General features: G+C 37.9%; 1 protein-coding gene across 2 annotated transcripts in view; it reads right to left on the reverse strand.

The window, feature by feature from the left end:
- Nucleotides 1-14,701, reverse strand: part of CEP57 (centrosomal protein 57) — a 41,722-nt gene that overhangs the window by 11,485 nt on the left and 15,536 nt on the right. For both annotated transcript variants that reach the window (XM_009187140.3, XM_003910579.4), the window contains exons 3-6: nucleotides 6,828-7,007; nucleotides 6,349-6,470; nucleotides 2,315-2,431; nucleotides 1,618-1,695 (exon numbers count right to left, since the gene is read on the reverse strand). In XM_009187140.3, the coding sequence (XP_009185404.1) occupies nucleotides 1,618-1,695; nucleotides 2,315-2,431; nucleotides 6,349-6,470; nucleotides 6,828-7,007 (497 nt within the window). The remainder of the gene's footprint in view (nucleotides 1-1,617; nucleotides 1,696-2,314; nucleotides 2,432-6,348; nucleotides 6,471-6,827; nucleotides 7,008-14,701) is intronic.

A 14,701-nucleotide genomic window follows, 5' to 3' on the forward strand; every position in this document is an offset into this window, starting at 1 on the left:
CTCACTGCAACTTCCACCTCCCAGGTTCAAGCGATTCTCCTGCCTCAGCCTCCCAAGTTGCTAGGATTACAGGCATGCACCACCACGCCCGGCCAATTTTGTATTTTTAGTAGACAGGGTTTCACCATGTTGGTCAGGCTGGTCTCAAACTCCTGACCTCAGCAGACCACTATTTAACAATCGAAAAAATCCAGGCTCTGAATAGTTACATAACTTGCCCAACACTAGACTTGGAACCATGTATCTATCCCTCATTGTTCTTTCAGTACAATAATGTTCACCACCAACTAAAAATATTTACTGGTAACATATTACCAGCAACAACTAATTTGGTCCCTATGTGTTGCCTGCTAAATTAAGGAGAAAACAGAAGTACCATAAATTATTTTAAAAATTCATTAACTAAGGAACTTACTAAATTTTGTATTTCATATATAATGTACTTAACACCACAATGCATATAAAGCACAACCCACAAGTTTGTTACAAATATGGGAATGGAAACACAGTAAAGTGGCCAACCCTAAAGAGAAAATGGGCAAAGAAAATTTGTTGGTCAAAAATTAAGCCATGTGGCTATGTAACTCAGAAAGCACACTGAGGAAAAACAACAACAATCTACAAATTGATCAGAAGGTAAATGTTTGAGAAAGAACTATATCTGATTTAATAGAAAATAAATTAAGTCAATAAATTTAGAGACGCACTAGAAGAAATAGACAAGGTAACAAAGATAACTTTTATATTCCTGTAATCACATATATGATGTGAGCCCAAGACACTGTAGGCATTTGGTCACAGATTGAACTGCAGAGGCTCTACCCTTTGGAATCAAGACCTGATTCTTGCGTTCATCCAAAAAAAGATACGTGCATATGTCATAAAAATAAAAGACCCTGGAAGGGGCAGGGGAGTATCTGGGAGGAATTTGAGCAAATAAGCTCATAAGGAGAGTGTCTTCAGTTAAAAACATGAACATTTTATTTTACTGAGTCTATAAGTCAGACTTACTTCAGTAGTCTTGCTATGTATCTCCTGGAAACGCATTTCTGGTTGGTACATATAAACTCAATGCTTTTGTGAATCCACACTGCCTCACCTATTCTATCTAGTGACCACTGCATGGGATAAAATCCAAAACTAGGAGAGAGTAGAGCTCATTTTCCTCATGTGGTGGCTTCTGTTAACTGCTCTGGGTCATTAGCTACTGGGGCAGCCCACTACCTCAACTTCTGTCCTGGCATCTTGAGGTCACCAAAGAAGAAAAGTACCTATAAGTAGGACACTGAAAGAGCTTTTAAATATTTCTGATAGTGGCCATAAGTTTTACATGGTTACATACCTTCTTATGTGTATAGTCTCTGATATTATCTAGTCTGTCATTTTTTAAAATGCTGACTGAAACTCCACAATTACAAACATGCTAAAAAACTGTACAAATTTTGCTGTCTATAAAAATACTTGTTCATAATTTTCCACATTAACCTGTATCTGAAAATTTATATGCTGCACTATTCTAAAATATAAATAATGTAAGATAACCAAATATAATTGTTTACTTGTATATAAAAAGCGGTAAGAAATATGAAGAGCCCACTTTCTCACATTTTAACTTACCTCAGCTGCCTTAGCTTGCATGCGTTTCCTTTCCTGTTCTTCTTCATGGAGTTTTGCTTCCAACTCTTGCATTTTTTTCTAGTGATAAAAATATCCAAAGGGATAAGGGTGAAAAATCTTAAGTGTCTGTAAAATTTTAATATAGCAGCATTGGAACATGTAAATTTTATCCTACTCAATATAAGGTGGTTAGATCACTGTAGTAATGGAGGCTGTGAGCTGGATGGCACCCATGATGCTCTTCTATTGTGTTCAATTATTTATCATCTGTGAGGTAGGTGGATAAAATTACAGGTAAAATCTATGGCCAAAGAACATAGCACTGCATGAATGTAAATAGGGATATGGAGGCTAAATTTGGAACTTTATTTTCAGCGGTATTAAATATCTCCCAAATGAAATAATTAAAACTAAAATTAGCTCAGAGAGCAACTTAAACCAAGTGATGCAAGCTTTAAGGATACTCAAAAACATTTACTTTTTTAACAAACATTTTAATTAAAAAAAATGCCCACCAAGATTGTAAAATGTGAACACTCTCTCCAAAATTATTTTTTCTTTTTAAAACTCCAATATATTTCTTCATTATAAGATCATTTTTAATGCTATAAATATCCAGTGATACAAAATAATTAACCTTAAAAAAAAAAACAAAAACACTGATATATGTTAACAATAAAAAGACACATGCACTGACTTCTGCAAGGGCCTGCATTGTGGTAAGTTTGTTATACTCCTGTTCAAGTAGATCCAATTTTTCAAGTTGGCTCTGAACATGTGTTAGATCATGTTGTCGTTCTCTTTCTAGAGAAACCTGAAAAACAATATTCAATACAGTTTGATAATTTGACAATCAAAAAAGAGAAAAACACTTAACAGTGTTTTTCTATGCTGTTATTTGGCCCTTCACATAACTACTTCTAGGAAAATAACATTAAGATGAACCACAGGGGGCATCAATAAATGACTGATACAAGTGGATACTATTCTTACCTCAGTTGCCTTGGCTTATAGCTATTTATCTAATATGTAGTTTTATACAGTGACAATATCTTTATGCTCTGGGATAGCAGGGATTTATTGGACATACAGACTTCACACAGACAAATACTTTTAGTTTGGTCCTGTTAAGTAGTTAATCTCTTAATTAGGATAAAAATTACGGTTTTGGCATCTATCTTTTTATATTTCCTTTGAATTCTATGTATAATATCCTTTTAAACTTTTTTTTTTTTTTGAGACGGAGTCTCGCTCTGCAGGCCAGGCTGGAGTGCAGTGGCATGATCTCGGCTCACTGCAAGCTCCGCCTCCCGGGTTCACGCCATTCTCCTGCCTCAGTCTACCGAGTAGCTGGGACTACAGGCACCTGCCACCACACCCGGCTAATTTTTTGTATTTTTAGTAGAGGCGGGGTTTCACCGTGTTAGCCAGGATGGTCTCGCTCTCCTGACCTTGTGATCAGCTCGCCTCGGCCTCCCAAAGTGCTGAAATTATAGGTGTGAGCCACCTTACCCGGCCCTAAACTTTTTTTTTTTTTGAAGTTTAGAGTCAAAGATTTATAGATTGCCTCCTATATAGACTTTTTTTTTTTTTTTTTGAGATGGGGTATTGCTCTGTCACCAAGGTTGGAGCGCAGTGGCATGATGTCAGCTCACTGCAACCTCTGCCTCCGGGTTTCAAGTAATTCTCCTGCCTCAGCCTCCTGAGTAGCTGGGACTATAGGTGCCTGCCACCACACCCGGCTAATTTATGTATTTTTAGTAGATACAGGGTTTCACCATCTTGGCCAGGCTGCTCTCAAACCCCTGACCTCAAGTAATCCACCTATAAACCACTACACTAGGATAATTTCAAATATACTAACTCAAGGTCTATTATTGGTGAAAAGTGCCTGAACTTGTAAACTGTGTCTTCAAAATAGGGCTATAACAATAGGTACCATATTAATAGAAATCTGAATGTGACAAATTAATATAAAGTAATAATTTAGGAATTTGTGTGAACTAATTCCCTTCTAGCCACATCTTAGTGGATATTAACAGCTCTTGACATCTATTACATATGCCTAATAGTTGTCTCTGAGATATATATTAGTCAAAACACCTTAAAGTTGTCTTACTAAACTGACCCTTCTCCAGCCCATCCACAGAAATGTTAGACAAACACAGCAGACATAATAATAATATATGATTATTGATGTGGTCTAGCTCTGTGTCTTCAACCAAATCTCATCTTGAATTGTAATCCAAATTGTAATCCCCACATTTTGGGGGAGAGATCTCATGGGAGGTGATTAGATCATCGTGGTGGTTCCCCATGCTGTTCTAGTGATAGTGAATTCTCACGAGATCTGATGGTTTTATACGGGCTCTCCCCCGCTTTGCTCTGCACTTCCTTCTCTTGCCACCATGTGAAGAAGGACATGTATGCTTCCCCTTCCACCATAATTGTTAAGTTTCCCGAAGCCCCTACCAGACATACAGAACTGTGAGTCAATTAAATCTCTTTCTTTTATAAATTACCCAGTCTTGGTTGCTCTTTATAGCAGCGTGAGAATGAACTAATACAATTACACAGCAATTTTGAAAGCAAGAAAGGAAAATCTTCAAATACAAAAAAGAGAGAAAGGAACTCAAAAGCAATGAAAGGATACTGAAGTCAATATCACACAAGGCAATATTGGAGCCAGGGTACATAGAATGTGCAGGAATATAAAACTTTAGGCAATGTATAATTCACAATGATCAACAATATCAAGCCAATATAGTAACATAAATCTGAATCAGAACCAGTGATTTTATTTATTTATTGTTTGTAGAGACTTGGTCTCACTCTGTTGGCCTGGCTGGTCTTGAACTCGTGCACTCATGTGATCTGTCTGTCTTGGCCTCCTAAGTGCTGGGATTACAGGTGTGAGCCACCCTGCCCAGCCAGAACCAGTGAAAACCATCAAGCCTAACCAAAGGCAAATTCACAAAGGGCCCATAAGGCTGCCCACACAACTGAGGAATTTATTGTGGAATTACCACAATAAATGAAAAAATGAGACCACCATTTAACTTTTCTTTATTAAGTTCCCATTAAAGAAAACAAGATACCATAAGGGAGAATCAATAGATAAAACCAAACAAAGATTAACACTTTGAAAACATCAAATAATTTTTAAAAATTGAGATTCATAGTGTTCAAAGAGACAAAAGGAAGGTATAAAAACCACAGAGTTACAATACATTAAAAGAACTAAACTAAGTGGATGGAAAAAGATCTAAATGAAAACATATAACCACTGAAATAAACGCAATAACATAGTGAAGAGACCTATCGCACACAAGAATTAATTACTGAGACATTTTCTCAAATATTGTTGTATGATTGCTCAAATATTTAAGTCTAATTCTCTCCAATGAGAACTGAAAGCTGATTGAGGGTAGAAAGCATATACGGTAAGCCCTCTGTATCTGTGTGTTTTGCATCCATGGATTCGATCAACTGTGGATTGAAAATATACGAGAAAAAACAAAAAAGGATGGTTGAGTCTGTACTAAACATATACAGATTCTTATTCTTATTCTTGATATTATTCTCCAAACAATATAGTATAGCAACTATTTACATAACATTTACATTGTATTAGGTATTATAAGTAATCTAGATATAATTTATAGTATATGAGATTGGATGTAGGTTATATGCAAATACCACACCATTTTATAGGACACTTGAGCATCCATGGATTTTACTATCCACAGGGGTCTCAGAACCAATTCACTCATGGATACTGAGGGACAACTGCCTAGTATTTCTTTTTTTACATTGCAGAGCATCTAGCATAATGTTAAGCATATAAACATTCAAATTTTGCATAATAGAGTTAAGATCTCCACAAACTGTAGCACTGATAATGAATGCAAACTCCAGATTCATAACAGAAAAAGGAATAAGTTTTAAAAAATATACACAAGGCCAGGGACAGTGGCTCATCCCCGTAACCCCGGAACTTTGGGAGGCCGAGGCGGCCTGATCACTTGAGGCCAGGAGTTTGAGACCACCCTGGCCAACATAGCGAAACCCCATCTACACATAAATACACACACCAAAAAGTTAGCTGGGCATCGTGGCACGTGCCGGTAATCCCAGCTACTCAGGAGGATGAGGCATGAGAATCACCTGAACCTAGGAGGTGGAGGTTGCAGTGAACCGAGATCATGCCACTACACTCCAGCCTGGGTGACAGAGTGAGACCCTATTTCCGATCAATTGATCAATCAATATATTTGAGACTGATGTTGCGATATCTTGTCACAAATGTGCGGGTTACCTAAATATGAAGAGCTCTGGTGTAAGAAAGCACAAAAATGTTATGCTAAATAACAATTCTGAAGAGTTTTACAAAGTAATCTACTATCTCACTTGAGTCATTAAACAAATTTCAGAGATATAGAGTTATACGGTTATTTACACTTTTTATAATGTAGATTCAAAGAAGCTAATATAACTTTAAAACATCTCACAACTGTATTTTTACTATTTAAGTTAAACTCTACCAAACACAATAATAACAACAAAAAAAGCCAATCACATTTTTCGATTTCATAACTGATGCCAAGAAATTTCAGTCCTGGGCTATAACAGCACCATTAGTCCTCACCAAAAGAAAAAAAATCTTTATTTAATTAGTTTTCCCCGTAACTAACTGTTCCTGAGTATCAATCTGTGAGGTGCTTTACTTACTTGTTTCTCTAACACAGATGTCCTCTCCATTTCTGCATGCTTTATCATATTTCGCATGTATTCCAATTGTTTTTCTAATAGATTGCATTTATTTTCTGCAGCTAACAACTGAGATGTCAGTTCTAAAAAGAATACATAAGAAAAACAGATATCAACTCACCCATAAAATAGTTTTAACAAGCTGTTAACAGGACTTGAATCTACTGTGTATACAATAAAAACACCTTCCACAGACCTAGAAACCTTTTCAGATTACCAAAATCATTCTCTTTCTACATGCTAGTAAAACTGGCCTTGCATTCAGTAAATAAATACCATGTATGATAACAGCATTTGCTCCTCAAAATGCACCTGAATACAATGCAGTTTTGTAGTACTTGAAGATACCACTACAAAACACTAATGTAGTATTTCTTTTAGAATACTTAATACTGCACAACACTTATTTTGATAGAATTTAATTTTCTTCATAAACAAACCTTGATTGTGCTTTGATTCCTCATTCTTTGAATTCTCCCTTTCTTGTATCTGTTCATCCAGTACTTTCTTATATTCAATTGTTTCTCTAGACAAGGTTTTCACACTTTCTTCTGCCTGAATCCTCTCAAGTTCCAAGCGTCGAATCTTATCTTGAAGATTCTTAAGAGCAGAAAATATGGCTGCCAAATACAAACACAAACGTGGATGCTACAACAGCATATGTGGAGAAAGTATATTAAGAAAGAATAAACTCATCTAAATAAAAGATAAAATTGATGGGTGAGTCCAGTGGAGGATCATTCTTTGGGAACAATAAAATGTTAATTATCTCATGTTTGTTTTTTAAGAAATCAATTTAAAGACACTGAGTGGGCCAGGTGCGGTGGCTCACACCTGTAATCCTAGCACTCTGGGAGGCTGAGGTGGGTGGATCAACTGAGGTCAGGATTTTGAGAGCAGTCTAACATGGTGAAACCCTGTCTCTACTAAAAACACAAAGATGAGGCGGGCGTAATGGCGGGCGCCTGTAATCCCAGCTACTTGAGAGGCTGAGGCAGGAGATTCGCTTGAACCCAGGGGAAGGGTAGAGGTTGCAGTAAGCTGAGATTGCACCACTGCACTCCAGTCTGGGCAACAGTGTGAGATTGCGTCTCAAAAAAAAAAAAAAAGACAATGAGTGTTTGAAATGAGTTCAAGTAAAAGCCCCATTACTATGGTAAAAAAATTGCAAAGACTTTTATAAAGTGGTAAAAAATTCAGCCATCATACAAAGTTCACATAACAGTCCTAACGTACATTACTGTCTTATTAATATATTACTTATTAATTAAAATTATTAGTAAATATATTAGTAACTAGTAATACTTAATACATTTTATTAATAGAAGCACATGTAAAATCCAACTGTAGAGTTACAGTCGAGTGCAATACTATTTTTAAAATCTTCATTTTAAGTACTTTCTAAACACCCCTTCAAGTTTCTGATTATAAATTATGTTGACTGCAGTAAATGTAGATTGAGAAAAAACACGCTGAAAAATAACCAATAATCCTATTACACAGAGATAATGACTGTCATTTGGTTCTTTAAATTTTTTTCTGTATGTGTAAAATAAATTGAAACAAAATGTATGTAGGTTTTTTCACATTAGCATTATTAAATCGTGAAAATTTCCTCATGCAATCTGTCTTAAAAGATTTTCTAATGATCAATAATTAAAAACTAAAAAGTTCAACTACTGGCTCAAAGAACATTCATAGCCATTCTAATGAGAAAAATATGGTACTTCTAGCTATTTTCCATTTCCATTATAGTATAAATCTTTTCGTATATGTTATTGGCCTATTTTCTCCCTTTCATGAATTTCCTTTGCCCGTTTTTGTACGGGAAAAAGTTTTCTTCATTTTATTATCTGCCTTTAATTCTAGTTCTGATGTACAGATGTTCTGATTTTTCACAGAGGTATACCTAACATTCTTTCCCATCATGGCTTTTTTTAAAATACTTTAAGTACTAAGGTACATGTGCACCACGTGCAGGTTTGTTACATATGCATACATGTGCCATGCTGGTGTGCTGCATCCATTAACTCATCATTTACATTACGTGTATCTCCTAATGCCATCCCTCCCCCCTCCCCCCACCCCATGACAGGCCCTGGTGTGTGATGTTCCCCACCCTGTGTCCACGTGTTCTCATTGTTCAATTCCCACCTATGAGTGAGAATGTGCAGTGTCTGGTTTTCTGTCCTTGTGATAGTTTGTTCAGAATCATGGTTTCCAGCTTCATCCATGTCCCTACAAAGGACATCAACTCATCCTTTTTATAGTATTCCATGGTGTATATGTGCCACATTTTCTTAATCCAGTCTATCATTGATGGACATTTGGGTTGGTTCCAAGTCTTTGCTATTGTGAATAGTGCTGCAATAAACATACGTGTGCATGTGTCTTTATAGCAGCATGATTTATAATCCTTTGGGAATATACCCAGTAATGGGATGGCTGGGTCAAATGGTATTCCTAGTTCTAGATCCTTAAGGAATCGCCACACTGTCTTCCACAATGGTTGAACTAGTTTACGGTCCCACCAACAGTGTAAAAGTATTCCTATTCTCCACATCCTCTCCAGGATCTGTTGTTTCCTGACTTTTTAATGATCGCTTTAATGGCTTAGAATTGTCTTGGCAATGGGGGCTCCTTTTTGGTTCCGTATGAACTTTAAAGTAGTTTTTTCCAATTCTGTGAAGAAAGTCATCAGTAGCTTAACAGGGATGGCACTGAATCTATAAATTACCTTGGGCACTATGGCCATTTTCACAATACTGATTCTTCCTATCCATGAGCATGGAATGTTCTTCCATTTGTTTGTGTCCTCTTTTATTTCATTGAGCAGTGGCTTGTAGTTCTCTTTGAAGGGGTCCTTCACATCCGTTTTAAGTTGGATTCCTAGGTATTTCATTCTCTTTGAAGCAATTGTGAATGCGAGTTCATTCATGATTTGGCTGTTATTGGTGTAGAGGAATGCTTCTGATTTTTGCACACTGATTTTGTATCCTGAGAGTTTGCTGAAGTTGCTCATCAGCTTAAGGAAATTTTGGGCTGAGATGGGATTTTCTAAATACACAATCATTTCATCTGCAAACAGGGACAATTTGACTTCCTCTTTTCCTAACTGAATACCCTTTATTTCTTTCTCCTGCCTGACTGCCCTGGCCAGAACTTCCAACACTATGCTGAATAGGAATGGTGAGAGAGGACAACCCTGCCTTGTGCCAGTTTTCAAAGGCAATGCTTCCAGTTTCTGCCCATTCAGTATGATATTGGTCATGGGTCTATCATAAATAGCTCTTATTATTTCGAGATACATCCCATCAATACCTAGTTTATTGAGAGTTTTTAGCATGAAGGGCTGTTGAATTTTGTCGAAGGCCTTTTCTGCATCTATTGAGATAATCATGTGGTTTTTGTCTTCGGTTCTGTTTATATGATGCATTACGTTTATTGATTTGCCTATGTTGAACCAGCCTTGCATCCCATGGATAAAGTCAACTTGATCGTGGTGGATAAGCTTTTTGATGTGCTACTGGATTTGGTTTGCCAGTATTTTACTGAGGATTTTTGCACTGATGTTCATCAGGGATATTGGTCTAAAATTATCTTTTTCTGTTGTCTCTGCCAGGCTTTGGTATCACGATGATGTGGGTCTCATAAAATGGGTTAGGGAGGATTCTCTCTTTTTCTATTCATTGGAATTGTTTCAGAAGGAATGGTACCAGCTCCTCTTTGTGCCTCTGGTAGAATTCAGCTGTGAATCCATCTGGTCCTGGACTTTTTTTGGTTGGTTGACTATTAATTATTGCCTCGATTTCAGAGCCTGTTATTTGTCTATTCAGGGATTCAACTTCCTCCTGGTTTAGTCTTAGGAGGGTGCATGTGTCTATGAATTTACCCATTTCTTCTAGATTTTCTAGTTTATTTGCGTAGAGGTGTTTATAGTGTTCTCTGATGGTAGTTTGCATCTCTGTGGGATTGGTGGTGATATCCCCTTTATCATTTTTTTATTGTGTCTATTTGATTCTTCTCTCTTTTCTTATTAGTCTTGCTAGCAGTCTATCAATTTTGTTGATCTTTTCAAAAAACCAGCTCCTGGATTCACTGATTTTTTGAAGGGTTTTTTGTGTCTCTATCTCCTTCAGTTCTGCTCTGATCTTAGTGATTTCTTGCCTTCTGCTAGCTTTTGCATGTGTCTGTTCTTGCTTCTCTAGTTCTTTTAATTGTTAATTGTTAAATGTTAGGGTGTCAATTTTAGATCTTTCCTGCTTTCTCTTGTGGGGATTTATTTAGTGCTATAAATTTCCCTCTACACACTGCTTTAAATGTGTCCCAGAGATTCTGGTATGTTGTATCTTTGTCCTCACTGGTTTCAAAGAACATCTTTATTTCTGCCTTCATTTCGTTATTTACCCAGTATTCATTCAGGAGCAGGTTTTTCAATTTCCATGTAGTTGAGTGGTTTTGAGTGAGTTTCTTAATCCTGAGTTCTAGTTTGATGGCACTGTGATCTGAGAGACAGTTTGTTTTAATTTCTGTTCTTTTACATTTGCTGAGGAGTGCTTTACTTCCAACTATGTGGTCAATTTTGGAATAAGTGTGATGTGGTACTAAGAATGTATATTCTGTTGATTTGGGGTCGACAGTTCTGTAGATGTCTATTGGGTCCACTTCGAGCAGAGCTTAGGTAAAGTCCTGGATATCCTTGTTAACTTTGTCTCGATGTGTCTAATGTTGATAGTAGGGTGTTAAAGGCTCCCATTACTATTGTGTGGGAGTCTAAGTCTCTTTATAGGTCTCTAAGGGCTTGCTTTATGAATCTGGGTGCTCCTGTATTTGGCACATATATATTTTGGATACTTAACTCTTCTTGTTGAATTGATCCCTTTACCATTGTGTAATTGTCTTGTCTCTTTTGATCTTTGTTGGTTTAAAGTCTGCTTTATCAGAGACTAGGATTGCAACCCCTGCTTTTGTTTTCCATTTGCTTGGTAGATCTTCCTCCATCCCTTTATTTTGAGCCTATGTGTGTCTCTGCACGTGAGATGGGTCTCCTGAATACAGCACACTGATGGGTCTTGACTCTTTATCCAATTTGCCAGTCTGTGTCTTTTAATTGAAGCATTTAGCCCACTTGCATTTAAGGTTAATATTGTTATGTGTAAGTCTGATCCTGTCATTATGATGTTAGCTGGTTATTTTGCTCATTAGTTGCTGCAGTTTCTTCCTAGCACCAATTTGGCATGTTTTTGCAGTGGCTGGTACTGGTTGTTCCTTTCCATGTTTAGTGCTTCCTTCAGGAGCTCTTTTAAGGCAGGCCTGGTGGTGACAAAATCTCTCAGCATTTTCTTGTCTGTAAAGGATTTTATTTCTCCTTCCTTAACTTATGAAGCTTAGTTTAGCTGGACATGAAATTCTGGGTTGAAAATTCTTCTCTTTAACAATGTTGAATATTGGTCCCCACTGTCTTCTGGCTTATAGAATTTCTGCAGAGAGATCCGCTGTTAGGCTGATGGGCTTCCCTTTGTGGGTAACCTCATCTTTCTCTCTGGCTGCCCTTAATATTTTTTCCTTCATTTGAACTTTGGTGAATCTGACAATTATGTGTCTTGGAGTTGCTCTTCTCGAGAAGTATCTCTGTGGCGTTCTCTGTATTTCCTGAATTAGAATGTTGGCCTGCCTTGATAGATTGGGGAAGTCCTCCTGGATAACATCCTGAAGAGTGTTTTCCAACTTGGTTCCATTCTCCCCGTCACTTTCAGGTACACCAATCAAGAGGCAGATTTGGTTTTTTCACATAGTCCCATGTTTCTTGGAGGTTTTGTTCATTTCTTTTTACTCTTTTTTCTCTAAACTTCTCTTCTCGCTTCATTTCATTCATTTGATCCTCAATCACTGATACCCTTTCTTCCGCTTGATTGAATCAGCTACTGAAGCTTGTGCATGCGCCACATAGTTCTCATGCCACGGTTTTCAGCTCCATCGGGTCATTTACGGTCTTCTCTATGCTGTTTATTCTAGTCAGCCATTCATCTAATCTTTTTTTAAGGTTTTTAGCTTATTTGCGATGGGTTCAAACATCCTCCTTTAGCTCGGAGAGGTTTGTTATTACCGATCGTCTGAAGCTTTCTTCTCTTAACTCATCAAAGTCAGTCTCTGTCCAGCTTTCTTCCATTGCTGGCGAGGAGCTCCTTTCCTTTGGAGGAGAAAAGAAACTCTGATTTTAGAATTTTCAGCTTTTCTGTTTTGGTTTCTCCCCATCTTTGTGGATCTACCTTTGGTCTTTGATGATGGTGACGTGCAGATGGGGTTTTGGTGTAGATGTTCTTTCTGTTTTAGTTTTCTTCTAACAGTCAGACCCTCAGCTGCAGGTCTGTTGGAGTTTGCTAGAGATTCACTCCAGACCGTTTGCCTGGGTATCACCAACAGAGGCTGTAGAACAGCAAATATTGCAGAACGGTAGATGTTGCTGCCTGATCCTTCTTCTGGAAGCTTCATGTCAGAAGGGCACCCAGCCGTATGAGGTGTCAGTTGGCCCCTACCGGGAGGTGTCTCCCAGTTAGGCTACTCGGGGATCAGGGACCCACTTGAGGAGGCAGTCGGTCCGTTCTCAGATCTCAAACTCCATGCTGGGAGAACCGCTACTCTCTTCAAAGCTGTCAGGGACGTTTAAGTCTGCCGAAGTTTCTGCTGCCTTTTGTTCATCTATGGCCTACCCATAGATGAACTCCATAGAGGTGGAGTCTACAGAGGCAAGCAGGCCTCTTTGAGCTGCGTTGGGCTCCATTCAGTTCGAGTTTCCCGGCCGCTTTGTTTACCTACTCAAGCCTCAGCAATGGTGGGAGCCCCTCCCCCAGCCTCAATGCCGCCTTGCAGTTCCATGTCAGACTGCTGTGCTAGCAGTGAGTGAGGCTCCGTGGGCATGGGACCCCCCGAGCCAGGCGCAGGATGTAATCTCTTGGTGTGCCATTTGCTAAAACTGTTGGAAAAGTGCAGTATTAGGGTGGGAGTGTCCCGATTTTCCAGGTACCATCTGTCACGGCTTCCTTTGGCTAGGAAAGGGAATTCCCCAACCCCTTGTGCTTCCTGGGTGAGACAACGCCCCGCCCTGCTGCGGCTCACACTCCATGGACTGCACCCACTGTCCGACAAGCCCCAGTGAGATGAACCCGGTACCTCAGTTAGAAATGCAGAAATCACCCATCTTCTGTGTCACTCATGCTGGGAGCTGGAGACTGGAGCTGTTCCTATTCGGCCATTTTGGAACCAGACCGAGTTGTTCTTTATTTCTCTATTAGTTATACCCAGCTTACTTCCAAAAAGAACTTGAAGAAAATGAACTTAAGACTAGGACTTTTTCTCAAATATCTTACAGATTACAGGATGGTTCTTTTGAACTCTGAAAAGTAAGCTGGTTTTGCTGTCACCTTTATGATTGGGTCAGAAGTCATCAGTGCTTTAACAACAGAGTCTTGGGCGTGGTGTTTCCTCCCATCATATTTTCTTTCTTTATATACTTAGAAAGTTCTTCCCAACCACCAGATCAGATAAACTTTGTATTTTTAAAATTGTATTTAGAGTTTCATATGTTTACATTTGTTAAGTCATAGAAAAAGTGTTTTTGCATTTAAAGAGAAACTTGAAATGTCAAATTGATCATACACTAAATTCACACACATATATATTAGATACTGTAATTCTGTTACATACACACCCTAAGACAGTTTCAGATCTTTCTTCTATTCCGGATTCTTTAATAATATTAGGGAATTAGTGCCAGTATGTCAATTACTAAAATTTCATAAACACTGATTCTGCCAGTCACCTATATTATATAAATCTTAAAATGTTTCCAGTAATCATTCAGAATCATTTTGCCAAACACTAATTTAAACTATACAACACGTAGGGAGAGCTGCCATCTTTGAAGCATTGAGTCCTCTTAACCATTTATTAACATAATTTATTCCTTTGCCAAATTTTTCAGTGCCTAGGATATGACAAGCCTCAAACAGCAGACTAATACATTTTATTGCAGTCAGCTTATTCTTGCTGGTATGCAATGAGACTACAATCTAACTAGAAAAAATGCAGACATGAAACAGACACATACACAGGTAGAAACTGAAAAATCAACTGAAAACACACTTAGAAGTAAAAGAGAAGCAGCCTAGGTATAAGATTAATACTAAAGGGAACAATTATTTTATATACCTGCAATAATCAGATAAATACAACAGGACAATAAAATTTTAAATGTCCTTTAATATCCATTGAGTTTTCTTAACCTCTTCTGAACCACAGGCAAATTTACTAAAGA

The sequence above is a fragment of the Papio anubis genome, chromosome 12, assembly GCF_008728515.1.
Source record: "Papio anubis isolate 15944 chromosome 12, Panubis1.0, whole genome shotgun sequence".
NCBI classification, from domain to species: Eukaryota; Metazoa; Chordata; class Mammalia; order Primates; family Cercopithecidae; genus Papio; species Papio anubis.